The 19,683-nt window shown below is 36.2% G+C and overlaps 1 protein-coding gene across 2 annotated transcripts in view; it reads right to left on the bottom strand.

Moving 5' to 3' along the window:
• Positions 1 to 19,683, bottom strand: part of RASA2 (RAS p21 protein activator 2) — a 50,834-nt gene that overhangs the window by 26,308 nt on the left and 4,843 nt on the right. For both annotated transcript variants that reach the window (XM_075761111.1, XM_075761112.1), the window contains exons 2-5: positions 17,169 to 17,274; positions 12,201 to 12,304; positions 11,064 to 11,158; positions 4,747 to 4,823 (exon numbers count right to left, since the gene is read on the bottom strand). In XM_075761111.1, the coding sequence (XP_075617226.1) occupies positions 4,747 to 4,823; positions 11,064 to 11,158; positions 12,201 to 12,304; positions 17,169 to 17,274 (382 nt within the window). The remainder of the gene's footprint in view (positions 1 to 4,746; positions 4,824 to 11,063; positions 11,159 to 12,200; positions 12,305 to 17,168; positions 17,275 to 19,683) is intronic.

Here is a 19,683-nt window from a genome sequence, read left to right as displayed (position 1 = left end):
AATCTAGCTGTAATAAGCCACTTCTGGGCTTTCAAGCATTTGCATTGTACAGACAGAACTGTTTCTTTCAGAGTTGAAGTCACGCTACACACAGAGAAGGCAAGTACTATCACCCAATAGCCTAATTTGGCAAGAAACTCTTGAAGTATCATCTGTTTCAGCAGCAGCAAATATGCAAACAATGGTCACGCAAACTTGTTTTTACAAACTCCCAGGAAGGAGAGCTGCAAGCATGTATTTTTGAAATGTGCTACTATACATACCATTGTGGTTTTGGAAAAAAAAAAGAAAAAAAAAAAAAGAGCCCACACTGAGTCAGCACTTAATCTACTGCATTATCTTTTCCCCCTCCTCATTCACACATTAGAAAAGGAAACAGCTAGAATTGGAGACAAAACAAAATTTTAATTAAGAAACAGTCTGTGGGTGTATCTGCATGACGTTTAACGGCCAGTTTCCAATTAATACAAAAATTGTGTAAAATCAAGGCTTAGCCCACTGTAAGTGGTCTCTAAGATAGCCCTGCACCAAAGGAAGATTAACTTTATGCTTGTATTTTTTTTTTCAAAAAAAAGTGCGAGGGCTTCATTCACATAAAATAAGCAATTGCAAACCTTAATTTGATTTTCTCCAGGGAAAAAAAGTATTTCAACCTCATGTTTTTAGAATGCTTATACAATCTGAAAGCCCTTGCAGGCTTCAGAAAATACCACCTCAAGAAAACTGGCCACTGCTTTTCCCTTTTTTTTCTTCCCCCTGGCATCAGGTAAGGCCAGATCAGTCAGTCAGTTGTGGCATATCTTGTACATGACCACTTTTTGCAACTTGAGCAAAAGACGGAAACTTCCAGTTTTTAAGAAGCGGAGCAGTTTTTGACTGCTGTCCACAGCTTCACTGATAGAAACATAGTTTGCGATATATTAGTATTAAGCTTACTTCTCTTACATAAAGTTGGGGAATAGAGCACTAATAAGGATCTAAACTAAAATTCAGACCAGAAGGGGGCGGGTGGGGGGATAGAGGACAAAAAGAAAGAAACACGAGGAATCGCATTCCTGGTTTTATTATACAACAACTGACCATACATGTCTTCATCAGATGCAGGAACACTTAGCTTTCCAAAATCGCATGTTCTTTTCCCAACAACTTCTGGTTTGGAAAACCTGGGTTTACTATACATACTCGCATGAGAAGTGAAGCCTTCCTCCCTCCCACATTAGCTACAAGAGGCTAACATCAACAGCAGCTCTCTGTTGTTCAAAACAAACTTTTAAAAATCGCTTCCTACTGGAATTACCTTCAGTTTTTAAATCAATCCTCATTATAAAACCCATCTAGAAGACCAGCAAAAAGAGCTTCTACAACCATGTCTACAGAAACAAAATAAGTCCATCTCCTAGTCAGGTCTAATCCTATCGTTTTGGTCCGGCCACAAACAAAAAGGTGACCAGGGACTCCAGATAACACTCAGAATCACAGCCCTTCAATTACTTGTTGTCGTCTGCGCATTTAACACTGTCTTTAACCTTGCATTGTGAAAGTCATAGCTACTATTTTTCATCTTTGTAGAACTTCTGGACTCTCAGTGAATCCATGGTGGAAATCCATTAGAAACTTACCTATCCACAGAAGCCAGTACAAGTATCTAGAATTCTCTTATCCTACAAAAAATTTAGCTGGTGAAGGTTTTAAAGCTTCCCTGTCTCATTACATTGAGAGACCATTAATTTGGACATGAAGTAAAACATGGCTCTGAAAGGCAAGTATTATAACCCATATTTTAAGAATTAGTTTTACCACAAATTTTTTTTCTTTGCCCAATACTTCTTCAGTTTTGGATAGATCCGGTAAAAGCAGGGACAGAAATATACATATATACCCATTCTTTTGTTTGTTTTGTTTGGTTTTTGTTTTTTAACTCAATCACAGCTCTGCTACTTTCTATCTTTCAGCTTTCTTAAAGGAGTTACTAATACAATGACTTCTCAGGGCCTGGTGGTGACTAACAAAACACAGCAATAAGTGAACCACTTACTAGTTATCCTCAGAAATTTACAAAATAAGCAGACTTTTAAAGAGTTTAAATGTTCTACTAAATAATCTCACATGTATTTTCTGTAAGTTCCTCATGCTTTAAGATCAAAATGGTTTCAAAAATGCCCTCACATACATTTCTATAATACTATATCCAGTGAGAGGTTTCTTATTTCTCATACTCTCACATGGACAACTAAAAATTTATTTATGTACAATAATTTACTTATACAGCCAATTATTTCAAGGCTATCAGCATGTGGGATAAAATACTACTAAACATTTTTAGTTTAAGGAACTCTAGTGCGTTTCATAACCTCAGATGAAGACAAAAGTACTGATGTAATACTGCAGTGTTTAACGCACAATCCTCTCCCACATGGCAGTCAGTGGGTGAGTACAGCAACCACGAGAACACCATGGCTTCCTTTTGATCATTTATCTCCGTCATAAAGAGATCCTAAGAGAGGGCACAGTGACTAACCCACTTCCTACTCAAAACTGCAATCTGCAACAGTAACTTTCTAAAGCAACTTTTCTTCATCATATGAAAAATCCAAACATGTTTTAAAAAAGTAATTTAACTTAGACTAAAATGCACAGATATATAAAAAAATAAATTTTAAAACAATCTATCAGAAAGTTAAGATGGGAATTAAACACAAAGTAATAAAGCTCCAGCCAGATTTTTGTGACGAATAGTCCATGGGGGAAAAGCTGTTCTAACACTACCCTGTGCTGCAAGCGGGATACAAAAGTAAGAGCAGCAGGACTCCCAATGAACCAGGCTGCCACCCACTATACAACTATCTTCAAGTTATAAATACACACTGATGCACAGCAAGTTTCCATATCTTACCTGAGTTATCAGCTTACAATAGCCATTAAAACATTATCAGTTTCACTGGCTTAGTTCTATCACAGAACTAGCTTCCCTTGTCATACCAAGTACCAGAAAAGCAAAGAGATTATTTTGCTAGGTCTTGCTCCAACTAAACTACTCATCTTGTTTTAGATAGTTGACTAAGACAGAAAGAATGTAATTTAAATTTCATAATGAAAATTACATTAGCAAAATTGACAGTGTAATGGTCTCCCCCTGCTCCCTGGAGCTGATCTGAACACGAAGTCACCGAGACACGAGACAAACGGAAGACCACACACCACTTCCTCCTCTCACAGTTTCACAATACAACCCATTCTTTCATACTAAATTGTCAGAGAAGATTAAAAAACAACAAAAACAAAACAAAACAAACACCAAACAAAAAAAACCCCAAACCATACTCTGAATAAATACAAGTTAATGAACAATGTTGGAAAGCAAAATTAAAGAATCTTACTACCTTTCGAGTTTTTAATCTTAGTCTTTATAACCCCCTTGTCTGTACCCTTTTCTTCACATGGCCTATCCCACAACCTGTTAGGAGACAAGTGCAGAAAAGCCTTTATTTCTTTCTGAAGCACTAAAAATAAAAAACTGCAGTAAGACTGGCTTGTTCTCCTGAATGTTACTCGTGCTGAGAATGTAAAGAAGAGTCACAAGAGAACGCTGTCAATCTCACTAAGTCTCTGCAAGTCATTGGTTTCCACTGGCCTCTTCAATGAAAGCAAACAGTGTCCCAGAGGCAAGTAACATAGAAGGCTGTCAGACTTCTTCCAAAATAAAGGACAGGATTAGTTTCTAAAGAGACCAATTGAGTATGCCTTTATCAGACAAACTTCTTATGAAAGTGTCAAAACATTTTTGTATAGCTGTATTTGCATTAGCTGCTTTTCAATTTCTGGCCTTGAATGTGTTGCTTAATAATGAATAAAAAGAAACAGAATGACCAGTACATGTGGAATTTTGGTCTTCTGTGACTAACGTCTGTAACCTTAGACTCCCAAAGCCATCACATAGGAGGATCACTATCAAACATAGCTCTAAGAGTAACAATACAAGAGTGCAGACTGGTTAGTATCTTCCAGTATGTCTCATTCAGTGCTTTTTCTTTAATATTGGTGAAATTTGTCTTTTTTTGAAATAACATATACCAAAAATTTATTGTTTCTATGAGGCTCTTTGACATGCTGTAATGTCTTTACACTTTAGAGTCAAAATTAAGTTTGGTAGTGAAAACTCCTTAAATTGTTGCTAAGAAATTTTACAGAAATGTGGCAATGTAATGCTGGTCCAGAATTGCAGCTCCTGTAACTTCATTCTTCTGTAATCATTCCTTATCATGGTTAGCCATGAGAAAGTAACTCTGAACCAAAACTAAAAGTGGACTTTCACATATCAAACTAAAATATTACTACTGAAAAAGTTTCACACTGTTCCCAACACCACCAGCGGCTCAATTCCGTCAGTAGCAGCAGTACTGCAAGTTCTGGCTGTCAGCCACAGCGAGCATTCCCGGCTTTCTCACCAGACTAAACTCAATTGGAATTACAAGACACTGAACTAATGATATGAAATAGCCATGCTGAGTCCCAGTAAAAGCAAGTGCTTTGGGAGCAACAGAGATAAGCAGCTGCAAAAAACTTCTGCAGGAGTTTCCCAAGCATACACCCATTCCCTCAGCAAGGCAGGCTCCAAGGAAAGTCATAAAAAGAAAAAAAAAAAGTGTTATTGGTACCAGGATGTGCAGACATTCAGTATTAAGAAAGACAAATCACATCATGTTTTAACACACAACTAAATATTCAAGGATTAATGTATTTTCTTACTGTACTACTAGTTGCTGGCACACAGATCCATTATCTGTTATCAGTTCATTCAGTTTTAATTCAAGGTGAACTTTCCCCTGAAAAAAACAAGAGAGAAACACAAGTAATTTTAAAAGCCTTTATTTTAGAAGTAGGAATTAGAACACAGTTTACAGTTAGAAGCTATTTAAGGTAATTCTGATATATATCCACTTCAAGCAAACATGTATTCTAAAGCACATATCCTGCAAGTAGAGTACGATGAATGCATTTCAACTTGGAGAGACAATGATAAGCGAAGCACTATCCTCAACTGCAGACAGCACATAAATTGGTCAAGACTTCACAGATATAACACATACCAAAAAAATATTTCTTTCAGCATGAGGAAGTACCAAGAGCAAAAGTTCCTCTCAGCTTTTTTTATCCTAAGCATGGGATGAACCCTTAAACAAACAAACAGTGAATTTATGAGCATTTCAGGACAAAGTTCTAACATGTCTGGCAGTTAGGGACATTTAGAAAAGTAGAATAGTATGCAATAGCCATAACTGGTAACATTTAATATCCAGCTGTAAGATCCTGTCCATCCCGCCAGACTGAACGTAATTTAGAAATTTATTATGCATCTCAGTGCAGCTTTCAACCATCTCATGAGGTCTGCTAACGTATGCGTGGAACCGCAAACACAACCAAAGGAGAGGAAAAGGTGGCAATAATTGCTAGACCTAGCTTCCTCCTCCTCTTTTTCTGATATGGTAGGATGTATTAAGAAAAAGAATCCATAAATAGAGATATAACATGGATTAACTTCAGAACTCAGCAAGGGCCAGCCTACTCTAACCCTCTCAATAAAAGGCTCCAAAAACTCCAAACCATGATATGTGACTTCCTTGGGATAACCAAAATTTGGTACTATAACCTTGCTCCAAACATCTACTGCCTGAACAATACTGCTACTCCTTTCAGTGCCCGACTATTCATGCTGGCTTTCACATCTAAGATAACCAGACACTGACACAGTCTTTCCTCTAAACCATATTCTCCTTAGTATTCTTGGAATTTGTCTATTTGCTAAATGGATCATCAGATGACACTGCTCTGTCCACAATTATGACTCTCAGGGAAGGGACCTGGGAGGTAATTTTAAAGTGTGGCAAATGAAGCAAGCTATAATTTGAACTATAAGTTTGCTGTACAACACTAAAATGGAAGTAAAACCCTTAGCTGACCTTGCACACATTTCTAAAGCACTTATGTTTTGACATCGAACTGAATTGTTTTTATTGTAAATCCCCTGAGGCAAGGGCTGTGCTGCTCTCTCGGTACGTCACATGGGAGGAGAAGTGAAGTTTCTTTCATAAGGAAGTTTTAAACATAACTATTTTGGGATGCTTGCCAAGTGTTTTGCAAACTGTTACTATACGCATAGGAACACAGGTATGTTAAAAAAATATTTGCCAAGCAGAGAAACTCAATGACTAAAATAGATTTACAGGATAAAAACAGGATACTGAGAAGCATGCCAACAGCCTTACAAGGCATAGGTTTTGAATGACAAATGAAAAGAGAACATTAGTAGTACTTATTGTAACAGCTGATTTAACTAGTTGTAGTTGGCAGATATTGTGAATGGCCTAAACATCTTCCTTTTGCTTAAAAAAATAAAAATTAAAAAAAAATCATGTTCTACACTCATTAGTGGGAGTAAAATAGAAAGTTTACTGCTCCTGAGAACTATCTATAGATGTAGTTTGTTCATAACTCAGTACCATAGTGGTTACAGTAACATGGGTCTAAGTAAATATTTTCCTGACACATACGAAGAGTTTTGGGTGCATTTTTGTTGTCTTGTGTATTCAGAGCAGTGTGATCGTTTCCTGAAGTGGCTGATCTGCAGATCTATATCAGAAGTTTTGACATAATATGCAACTGGGTTTTAAACATGGTTGTACAGATTGCTTTTAGATCAAAACATAAAGAGAAATCAGCCATTCTTATACAATTAATAAGCAGTGCACTTCGCGAACACAGTTTTCATCTCTAGATCTCAGGGTTGTTCAGAGGCAGGTATGCACCATTTTAGCTTTACAAATGGATCAACAATCAATTTTTAAATACTGACCAGAGGAAGATGGCGCTGTTGATTATGTGGCCAAGATTCACATAGAATCACAGAATGGTTTGGGTTGGAAGGGACCTTCATCTAATTCCAACCCCCCTGCCATGGGCAGGGACAACATAGTAACAAAGGAGCCAAAACCAGAGTTTCCAAATCATCAACATAAACTCCAGAACTACAAAAACAATTTAGTTAAACAGCTTTGGTTTTAGAATTGCTACTGCATTTTAACACTGTATTTAAAGTGAGTTTTTCCCCCACTGTTTCGATACTTTGATCATTGCCGCACTATGAAATATTACAAGTATCTATAATAAATACAAGTTTTCTAAAGCTCTTAAGTGGAAAGCAGGCTAGCAACTGTATTTTAAATATTTACACAAATAGGCACTCATATAACCGCACCCACATTCCATATACAGAACCACACTACTGTTCTAAGTTTACCACAAAGTAACTTTTGACAGTGTTAGTTTTCTTCATAAAAACTTCTCTATTTTAAATTCAAGCGGAGATGCATGGGCTTTCGTCCGAAGGGTAGTCTACGCTTGGGAAAGTTACTCAGGGTGGTGATAGGGTTTAAACATAGTTAGAAACACTAAGTTATTTTCCAGTTCCTCCCTCAACGACAGAAACTCTATAGTATTTCTCATGAACTCTGTTCTCTTCCTTCCACTTCCCCCAACTCGATGGAACAAATATCACAAATGAACTGTTGAATTTGTAAGAATAAGAAAGATCATCTTTATGCCATACACACTATGTCAACATTTAAGTAGAAGAAAAAAATTCCTAACCAAAAGTTAGAGAACTTGGATTAAAAAAAACACCACACCATCACCAACAAAAAAACACCAAAAAACACTATAAATAAACCTAAAATAACCCAGGTTATCCACTCAGAAGCATCTTTAGTAAACTGAAGTCCCTGTGGCATATGGAAAGTAAAACTGGGACTCTAGAATACTCCACAAATTCCATAATATTCCCACATTTACAGCCTGCAATTTTTAATTTTGTGTGCTTATTGCAAAAACATCTCTACATACCAGATACACGTTCTATCAGCTTCCATCAGCTTTTTTTCCCCAGCTTTCCCATTTTAAATTACCCCCCATGGCAGGGGGGTTGGAACCAGATGGTTGGACCAGAAGGTCCCTTCCAATCCAAACCATTCTATGATTCTATGAAATTAGAGCAAAATTATACCACATTCCTGCAATGTGGTACATCTTACTGTCTACCACACTGAGGCCCTCACACTATGCAATACCCAACAGTTCCACAGTACTAGGAATATCCTTTCAACCCTGATAACCCTGTGAGGTTTACTCTACCCAGACCTTTCCCCTTTCCTAGGATTAGACATCTGAGTCATCTACAAGATGGCTCGAGGCTCAATCTCCATTTTTTCCAAATTTACACATTCTACATGATCAACAGAGGAATCTATTAGGAGTACATTACTCCAAAAAAAGACAGGATTTATAATTATAAGAAAAACAACAGTGACTGTTAAAATTACCTTCAGAAACCTCAGAAGTGCATGAAAGATTTTGACCTTATCAATGTATTTTGCAAGTATTGATCAAATCTCCACAAAATGTTTCTTGCTATGAGTTGTTATTCATAGATCAAGGACATGTTTAACAATGACCTCATTTCAAACCAGCTAAATGAAGATTTAAGAAAAAAAAAAGCAAGGGGGAAGGCAAGCAATCCTAACAATTTTACTAGCATGCTGAGGCTATCTGCATTTTAGAAAATGTGAAGTTTTAGAGCAGATGCCTTCTAAAAATCAAAGTAATTTTTACACACTTTCAACGGCTGGGGAGAGGCCACTCCCCTCCCATACAGACTTTAAAGGAAATACTCATCACCTTTCTTTCACCAAAAACTTGTATTAACTCAGGCACATAATGCTTTTGCTCTGCTGAACTTTTAATCACCTCCACTTCAGATTACCCGTATAAGTACAGAGCTGTGGAAACAGAATAGAAGATGACAGGTCTACAGCTTCTGCATTAGGAGTGGATCGTGATCCTAGAGAAGTCCTAAATTTATTACAAGTAAGATGGTTTTAGAAAATGACTGGTCTGTTTATTTCCTCACCTCCTCAATTCAGTTTTGTTGAAATCAGCAACTTTAATTCCCTGTAATTCCAGAAGAGGCAAAATGTTCATTTAATATACTTTTAAGCCTTTCTAGAAACTGTCAAAGTTATTAACGAACTCAAATGCCTTCCAGTGATACTTTAATTTGTCCTACCAAGGTAGAGCTGAGAATTTCCCATATAGGCTATAAGAACTGAGGAACTGTAAAGGAAAGGAAAAAACAAAACCCAAGCTATGCTTATTAGTAAAGATGATGACAGCCAGCACCAAAGCACTTGTGACCTAATGTGGATTTCGTACATTTACAAGCTGTATACCACAATATTCAATATGCACCTCCACCACTAATGTACCTGATATACAAGCTGCTCGTTATACCAAAGTTAGCCTGTATCAAAACCAGATAAACTGTAATGTGTGCTGCATATAGCCAAGGAATACAAAATAGTTCTAAGCCATCCTATTGTCTTGTCCCCATCATACATTCTGGAAAATACTCCCAGGAAGGGAACTAAAGGAAAAAATGTCAACTACATGTATGATGCCGTAACAGCAGCACAGCTGAAAACTCCCCCCCCGCCCCCAACTGTTATCTAGCTTTAGAAATATCTGTGCGTTTTTTCTGCACACACACTATGTGAAAGTCTGCTATTTTCTGCCATGAGCCACCAGTAATCTTGGCAATTTCCTAGGAATACATTTCAGTACGGTATGGCACATCCGAACCAGTAAGATTTCAGCCAAACCTGGCAGATAGGAACTGGTCAGCTCTGCTCTTACTAATTTCATGGAAAAAGGAAGAAGGACAGAGGAGAAACCTACCCAAAAGGTCTAACTCAATGCAAGATTAATGTGAAGAGCACACACCTTAGCAGGAAAGGTCATCCTTCAATGGAAGTATGATGCAGGAGAGTGCTTTACATGTCCCAGCCATAGATAAGAGCTTACATTCCATGGTAAGCTACAAAGCCATGGGATTTTATTTTTTTTTTCAATTTCCAATATGCAAGAAGTTGCTACATTCTATTAATGGAATATTATAATTGAATTTGCATACTTACTTATATAGTATTATAACAAAAAGTAGTATTTAATACATTTTTATGACTGAGAAAAAACGTAGCAAGCAAGACAATACTTAAGTCAAAGCAGATACTGAATTTCAGTTTCTATTTGGAAAGGACTTTGTAGAATATTCAGAATGATTAGATGGAAGAATTGGAAGAAGAATGAGACAACTTGCAGTCGAACTAGATGATCTGTAGGTCCCTTCCAAATGAACTATTCTATTCTAACTGAACGAGGACAGATTTTCAACAGATAAGAGAAAGTAGTATTCACATCTTTTGAAAAATCTGTCTTCATATAAAGCAGTCCTATACACCCAACAGCTGCATGCTAAACTTACAGCTTATGGCTAATTAATCCTGGAAAATAACATGGGTTTTTTTGAGAATTCTGTGCACATCCACCTCTTGTAAAAGTAGGTAAGATTCTCCCTACCCAGAAGGACTTCCAAGTTACTAGAAAAATACGAACACTGCCAAGTCCAAGACTTCTACGTATTACTAGAACAATCTTGTTAGAAGAACTTGAACCACAGACCAAAACACAACTCCAAAGTGAAAGTTACTTGATACTGAATGCAGAAACTATTTCAAAATACAATAAATGAGCACAGCACAAGTACCTCCAGTTTTTGAGACTTTAACCATTTCATGGCACGTAATTGGTCATCATTTCAGATAATCATTTTTTTAAAGTCAGTTTTGTTGTTGAGTAGTTTCCTAGATCACTCACGTGTCTCAAGTACATAGCTCCTCTTATGCTAAAGATTTTAGACAGCAAAATACTGTTAAGACATATCCCAAACAGTTGCTTCAAGTCTTCTGTCAGTTTTAAGTATCATGAGGAACACTACAGCTAGTTTAGAAATGTAGAATATGCACTATTCTCTAATCAAGCTGAAAGCCACAACTGTCTCACAAGAATTAGACATATGCTAACCTCTATCTGCCATAGCTCAATATAAACTTCTACCACTACATCCACTTATCTATATTTAATTTAAAAAAATGTAAATGTGTGATTTAATAAGTTACCTGAACCTCTGAATTAGAATCAACAGGTTGAAGCATAAACCAATTCTCTTTTCCTGTGTAGTTGCATAAATCTTCTTTTTTGATTGACACCTTTCCTGGGGGGGGGGGGGGGGGGAGCAGGGAGAGAGAATTATAAATATCACTTTCATCCAAATAAGACAAATATTTAAAAAAAAAACCAAACAAAAATCAAACTTCAAATCTATTTAAACTCACTTTCTCTCAGGTTTTTTTAAAACTCATGATGCTATATGAAAAGCTTATGGAAACAAGGAACATGAAACATAACTAAAGCAGAAAAATAGTTTAGATAAAGCCCAATTAAGTTAATTATGATGTATTATCTTGGGTATCACTAATAACAAGATTAGTTAAAATAAAGAACACACTTGTGGCTGGAAATAACATAACAAAGATTTGAAAGAACAGTAACAGTGTTGAAGAAAATGAAGGTAGATGCCCTTTTACTCTTCTGATTGCTATTTGGAAAGCTGTTATTATATCAAATTATCTGACATCCTGGTGCAAATTATTTCCTTCCTCAATTCAAGTAACGTGAAGCTTTCTTCCACAGCAGACTGTTAGAACTCTATAGCAACTATATCCAAAGAGCAGCTGCAACAGAGCCATTATGCAGGAGGGGAGGGAGAGGGCAGAAATCCACATCCTGTAATTTTTCACCTAAGCTACATAAAGGATTTTGCAGCAAATTTTAAATTACAGGTTGCACTGACAGAGAAAAAAAAAAATCTATAAATAATTTTAAGAATTATTCCGCAATTGCAATTATTGTGGAATTATTCCACAATTCATTCTTTAAAGACCTACAAGGAGTGACAATTATTCAAGTATTCCAATGAAATGGAAGCGGAGAAAAAACAAGTAGAATTTTAAAAAAATTTATTGAGACCATACAACTGTAAGATATCCTATTGGCCTAAAAAATAAACATATTTTAGTATAATAAAGCACGGGAAGAAATCCTGCTTTTCAGACTTAAAAGGAACATTTAAGTACACTATATACTGTGTTTTGAAAAATGTGTCACTTTAGTAATTATATCCTTAATACTACAGATAACAATACTGAAAAATAACCAAGTGTTATGCAAGATGTAGATGGTATCCCAGAACTTACCTATACGCAGGTCTTTCTGTAAAACACTTTTATCATAAATGTAGAAGGACAGCCACTGGAATGTTCTTGGAATCTCGAAGAAAAACTCTTCCCCAAAGTAAGGGCTGAAAAGAAAGACTGAAAGTTAAGATAGAAAAACATTTTATGTAATTTACACAGAAGACAAACACTGAAATGCTACATTTTTACTGCAGTCACAGACCTTGGCCTTTCGCACTATACTTATCTATCATCAAAGCCATCCACAACCACTTCATTACAAGAACATGCAGTTAACACTGAGAGTTAAGACTTTGAAAATGCCTTATGGTTGTTTTAAAAAATAGAAAAAAAAAAAGACTGAACAAAACCACAATGTTATTTGTGTCACTGCAAGTTGTGAATTCTGAAAATCAAGTGCATCCACAAAAAAAAACCCAACCCTGCTATTTTGGAACTACTGGATTCTTACAGATTTGCAATACTTTCAATTACAACATACTAACATCGCCAGGAAAGGTGTGCAGCTTCACAAAACTAATTTTAGCCTCTGCTTTCTTTCTACAGAAAAGTACTGTGATGACAGTTATACCAAACCCAGCCAGTTTTGGGTTTGGTGGTGTTTTCTGTTTCACAGTAAAGTACCTTTTTGACACTGTATTGCTACAATACTTCACTAAACTAATACAAATATACTTGTGTTTGGAACAATCAGTTCATAGTATTACTACCCAAAAGAATATCAGGAAGAATAGGATATCTTCCCTTTAAAATATTTACAGAAAAAAGCAAACACCAAATGCTAAAGGACCAATGATTCATTAAGTTAAAAATAAGAGAAGAGCTGATAACTAACTTGAAAAGTGTGTGTGGGGGGGGGAATTGGTGAAAAACCCCTCACATTCCAAATTTCTAGAACTGATTTTTAGGAACAAGAGCTTGAACTGCAGAAATCCATTACGAGGAATTTCACAGGTGAAAATGTTCCTTTTGTTCAAACATAAATCTTTTACTATTGGCCCCAAAGTAGACAAATCAATATTAGCCTTTGCATTACACTGAGAAATAATTTAAGAATTCTCAGTCGAAAAATTTGCTTGCAGTTTTTCAGCTTCCCACTTTTTTGTTTTCAAATTTCAAAACCAACAAATTTGGCTTTGATTTCAAGGGCTAGGTTCTTGTCAGCACAACCACTAAATGTATAAATTCATGAGAATTACCTTTAGCAGCAGTGCAGCCCTAAGCAGCCTCAATTTCCTTATTATCTTAGCTGCTCATTTTATTTTAAACTTGGGTCAATTCCATGCTATGGCTCCCCTAATAGCTACACAAATGATAGTTGCACCAGTACAAACAAAGAGATATTACAGCTGAAAGAGTGAACAGTGGGTGAACTAGCTGGCACCGGTATCAAGGGAAACTGCTACTAACTCAGCTTCAGTCAGACATCCTAAGAGGAACAGTAGGCCACAATGTACAACTGTGTATCACTAAGCATTAAATCCCTATTCTCGCTGGATCTATGTAACTCTATGCATCCAATTATAATCAAATAATTAGTCTGGGATGGAGACTATAAGCAGAGACCACCAAAAACCTATTTAGCAGCCATATCCTATGGCTAAAGAGAGCCACCTTCACAACTGTATCTCCCCCCAAAGAATGATCAGCCACTAACATTATTTTGACCTCAACATTACATGAGGTCTCAGATTTGGCAGGAAAGAGCAGGTCAATAGTATAAGCATAAATAGAAGGTAATGCATTGGTTTACTCACGTTGATATATTTTCCTTACCTAGATTACCACCACTGCCTTATGAATCAGTTGTTGATTATTCTTTAGAAAAGTATGAGGCACAGAGAAAAAATTTAAGGTGGAGAATACAAAGGATTAGAAAAGAAATTCTTTAGGTAGACACAGAACTGGCTGAAGGGGTACAATAGATTATACTAATGAGGAATAATTAAAATGGAGAACTTACTAAACCTGTTCCTCAGGGATTCAGTCAGTTTAATACTCTCATTTGTGACTTTGATGCAAGAACTTTAAAGACTGTGACGGATACAAAATTAGAAGATAGTGCTAATTCAAAGGAAGACCAGACTGTCATACAGGAAGGACTGGATTACAGTAATACAGGAGATTAAATTTAAATGTGTGACATAGTCCTTTGCTCTTCCTTTCCCTGTTACATTGAACAGGCAGTTCTATGACAGAAACTAACTGATGCCCCTAGATCTGTCATTTGATAAAAGCAACAATTATATCAACAAGAGAATTAATTTTTGCTATAACCTTGCATTCACACAAAGTTCAGTTTGAAAAAAAGAAACTTAATTTAGTTGAAATTAAAAAAAAAAAAAAAAGGCAACACCCCTATAACACCTCCCCATCCCAATTCCTCATATTTGACCACAGCTATCTGAGGAGGCTCATGGATGTTCTTTCCAAGGGAAAAAAAATTGCTTTCTTCAGAACCCGCAGAAATTCCATACCGTGTCAGGAAATATTTCTTGAACCATTAGTCAAAATATCCTTCCTTCACTTCAGTATTAGTTCATGTTTTTCTAACTTTGAAAAGTCATTTGCTTCACATCTGCACTCTAACAATAGTCCCAGTGCTGGTGGAAGCCCAAACCTATTTGCACATTTTAAAAATACATTTCTTCATTAGTTTTCAATCACTGTAGTCAAAGATCATTTTAATTCCCGTCATAATTACTTCCACAGATGTTTAACTAGCGGATTTTCATAGAACACCATTTAGATTACAAGCAGTACGAATTTGCAACCCAGAATATGGTGACAAAAACAGACTGTGAATTACATGGGTAAGAAAAAGCAAGCAAATAATACAAAACAATTAAATTTAAAGCTGTATTTATGACTAAAATTATACTGTACTACACCTTACTGAAAAACAATTTATAAAGTTTTCAGACTAATAAGAGATCAGAGCTTTCATCTTCCCTTCCACTACCTCTAGGTTAGTACGGTATTCTAGCTTAACACAGTAATAAGCAACAAGACGGCATAATTAAGTTTCTGGAACAAGTGTCAGCCTTCATAACTGCATACACACTAGTAATCAAGTGCAAGCATCCAACTCTCGTTGCTGCTAATTGAGGATGACTTATTTCATTACATTTCATCAGTTTGTATGGAACCCTACTCATGCTTTGAACCTAACTCAATGCAGCCACAATTCAGAGTTCCCTATGGAGTCAGTGGAGACAGAAAGGCACCTGGGGCAAAGAGTGACTCGGAATACTGACCTTAACTCCTAATAAAATGTTCTCAACCTAGAAATATTAATTTCATATCACCTGAAAAATTCTCAATTTGAGGAGGAGAGGCGTGTGTGTGTTACTCAAGACTCCCCAAATTGTTGTTTTGTTATAGTGAGATTTTTCTTCCTTTCCTCTGTAAAGTACTAATGGCACTGTTTTCATTTAATCAAGTTTCACTTAAAACTTCAGTACTATTTAAAAATTTTTCACGGATCTAAGGCAATATCTTTTATCAGTTAATACTTCCTAATGTATTTTATACATTTAATACTTCTTTTATTATCAAGTGATTAAAGCGTATACATTTAAATATAAAGTATATAAAGTATACAAATTCTTAAACAGAATACAATAAAAATGTCTGCATAAACATTAATTGTAACGCGTCTTGATTCTAAACATAGTAGTAACTTTGAGGGTTTCAATTATTAACATGTCAAAAATCAGACAGCAAAGTCTTTCTTTTTAAAAGATACATTGAGTTCCTCTTACCCATCAAACCACTCTATTTGAAGGAAAAATTTTCAGTTTCTGCTTTATCAGTACAGTCTCTTTAACATTATTCTCTGATTACCAAAACAAACTCAACTGAGTAATTCTTCAATCTCAATTGCAGCCAGTTAAATTCCAAAAATTTTCTGGATCTGACTATAGCAGTTGCACATCAGGAGGATGAGCAAAATATTTGTTCCTGATTGCATGTATGTGGTGTTTGCTCTTCATGCAGAAGCATAAGGCCTTAAAATGATGTTTTGAAAAAGTAAAATTCCGTATTTAAATTTGCCGTATGAGCAGTATGCTCTTCCTCACTTTGAAACACCTAGAGAGATGGCTCAAACAACAAACACTAACAATAAAACCACTGGAAACAAGAAGAATTAGGAAAATTTTCAAGAGTTTGAACAAGCTTTCTGGGTTTTACGAAGACAGTTTAGTGTCTCCTCCAGATAAACTGTCACTCAGATATTCTGAAAAATGCAGCTGCAGCAATACTTTAGTACGGGTCATCAAGAGTTCTGAGACATAAAAGCACCCACACTACTGCAGCTATGTTACCATGGCTATTTTGTTTGATTGCTTTAAGGCTCTAAGACCATAGCAGAACCTACAGCTAAGTGCTGCTCAGGGAGGCAAAGGAAGCCATTCTGCGTGAGTACAGGTTATAGTTCCCAAAGCAAGAACTTCAGGAGAGAACGAGGCCTATTCAGGGGGACATCTCACAGCACACAAAACTCTTATACATGGAAAAGTTCCAGTTTCCTCACTCTAGAAACAGGTTTTACAAGACAGATACTAAAAGCAAAATTCCACCAATACAGACCAACTGCACGTCAAAAGTAGGAAATGACATGGAGAGCATAATCAGGCAGAGTTCTTTTTCTTGCCAGGTTGTTTTCAAGGGAAATAATGTTATGCTGCCCAGTGGAACAGAATAAAGTAAGTGAAATATGTTTTAGCATGTTTCATTTTAAAAGCACTGTTCTACTCACAAGCCTTGATTTTGTCTACTTTCAATTACTCTCACGATTTACACAGTACTGTAACATTTCTGAATAGCTCCCACAAGTCAGCTCTCATTTTAAAGAGGTATAAGCAAAAGCACATGCACATTGATACAGATCTTGTTTATATGCTGAACTGCTATGCTGAACTGAGGCAGTCTTGCTTATCACCTCCATTTAAAAGTTACGCTTACCTTAAAGATTTTTCAACTACCTGTGTACGAAAAACTTCTTCTTGGTCCAAGTTTATGGTACAGAAAAAGTCTCTCATTTTGTTGGGTACTAAGTGTTTGGCATCATCTGTAAATAAAAGAAAAAAAAGACTGTAAATATTGAGGGGAAAAAACCCCACAAAATACTAGGCATGGTTTTAATGTGTGACCAAAATTTACTTTTCCATTCAGTTAGCATGCATTTACATATTTATTTTCAATTCGTAAGATCCAATAGTGCACAGAAATTGCTACATCCAGCTTCACTTGGAATGAGAGTCGACAGGAAGAGGATGGCACTGACTCACGAACACCACTTCCTGCAGCACCTGCACTTTCCCTTGAGAGGTCTCATCTTGGGCTTGATTGACCCTGTGCAGCTTGCTAAATCCCAGAAGCTTGCAGCCTGAGGTTATATGGCATTAGGTCATAAGACCAAGACATGATCTGGCTCAGCTACTGTTCACTTGGTATTTTCTCCACAATTATTTTGAGTAAAGGAAGCTGATTAATAAGAACTTACCCATCAAATCTTTCTTTCATTTTCCACAATGAAGAGCTGATTTTAAGTTGACTGATATATATCCAAAGGTTCAACTACGAGTACTGCTTATTTTTTCCTAACTGTCTGGTCTAGTAGAAGAGGGGAAAATCACCTAATGACTAGACACAACATGCATAACAGCAAGTAGAAAAGGAAGTTTCTAATGAGACAGGATGATCGTCAACACAGGAATACAAAGATTTGCTGGGTGTTGAGTCTGGGCCACTGCAGTAACATACACTGGACATCAGGCAGCCCTTTTCAGAAATGGTTACTTCTGAGTAGTTACAGTTAAAACCAGTTCCCAGCGCTCAAATAGCAAAGTTCTTTAAAAATCTGAATGCCACAGATATCTACATTTATTTACAGCAACACTGTCCTTTAGCTTAAAACAGTTATTTCTACCCGGATGTTTCCTTCCTCTCTGAAAGTCTTTGAAGACAGCAAACAGACCCTTCCCACCTTTTATTCTGCTAAAAGAAACAAGACAAGCTTTTCTGGTATTCTCTCATACGAGAGGCTCCTAATCGTGAATAGCCACTCACTCTGTCCCTGTTTCACTTTGTTATCTTAAATGCAGGCAACCAGAGTTGTGTTCTGCACTAGCTCTTAACCAGGATCTTTTACAGTAGCATTTATCCTTACCTGCTACTGGAAATACCTCTCCCAATGAAACATGGAATCAACATTATATGAACTTTATATAAGGTAGTAAAAAGTAATAGGATGAAAACCAGCATCAAAATATTGAGTTTTAATTACTTAGCATGTCTGAATAACATACCACCTCCATTTTCAAAGACCACAGCTTGAAACTAGATCTGAAGTGTCATACATATGTTCCTTTTCAAAAAAACCCTGCAGATATGAAGCATGGTGGGGTAAGCTTTGTCATCTATACTGTTAAGATGTAAAATCAGAATTTTGTTTACTCTCTCTTCCTTCCCCCCCCCCCCCCTTTTTTTTTAAATAGATTGTTACAGCCTCGAAAGTAAGTAATGCCTGGCATTGGAAAGGCTACCACAACTGTATCTGAGCAGAGAACATCACAGTTTAACAGGAACAGAGACTGAACTTCGTGTATGATGCTTTCCAAGTCAGGGGTATGTACACTGATGGAAAGCATGAACAGACACTTAAATAACTTCCACAGTTAAAACTTCTGCTCTCAGAAGCATCAATGAGCTTTTCATTAACTTGGGTGTGGGAGAGGAGGAAGTATACATATTATTTTTGAATGCCACACTTAATGTTGACAGATTGAGACACATGAACAGAACCGGTTCTTAATACCATTAGACTCCAAAAACAGACTAAACTCAAAATTACCCTTAAGTGAGATATTGCAGAAAAACTGAGAAAAGCATCAAAGATTGAACATTGCCTTAAAAAAAAAAAAGCTATTTTAATGAAACATATGAAAGAAAATACAAAAATAATTCATGAAAGAGGCTAGTAATCCCCAGTGAGCTTCTAATACTGTAGTTTGTAATTAATAAGCATGAACTGTATGTGTCAGTTATTGCTGGTAAGAATCTTTAGTTTTTAGTTAATACTCTGTAGCTTCACCATCCCATTTTTACATGAAATATTTAAGATATAAGATTACTTAATCAGCACTGTAAAGGCACTTTGAAAGCAAATTGCAATTATTATAGTTTCATGTTTTCTTAAAAGAGTAAAAATTAAATATTTCTACATAATTCGTAAATTTTATGTCTACTATATTGTAGTCTTTCAGTATTATAAGAAACGTTCTACTCAAGGGAATAGGAGAAATAGGTTTATCTCATTAGAAAATCAAAACTTCTATTTTGTAGCCCAAGTGTTTATCTTTAAGGCACGGACAAATTTACTGAGGTTTCTGGGAGGCGGGGGGGTGATTCTCAGTTCTGAGCTTAAAATAACCTCAGAGCACTTGTCAGGTGAAGTACAAAACATGCGATTTTACAT

This window comes from Balearica regulorum, chromosome 9 (genome assembly GCF_011004875.1).
Source record: "Balearica regulorum gibbericeps isolate bBalReg1 chromosome 9, bBalReg1.pri, whole genome shotgun sequence".
Taxonomy (NCBI): Eukaryota; Metazoa; Chordata; class Aves; order Gruiformes; family Gruidae; genus Balearica; species Balearica regulorum.
The sequence above is the reverse complement of the archived record's forward strand: the minus strand, read 5'-3'. Positions and strand labels throughout refer to the sequence as shown.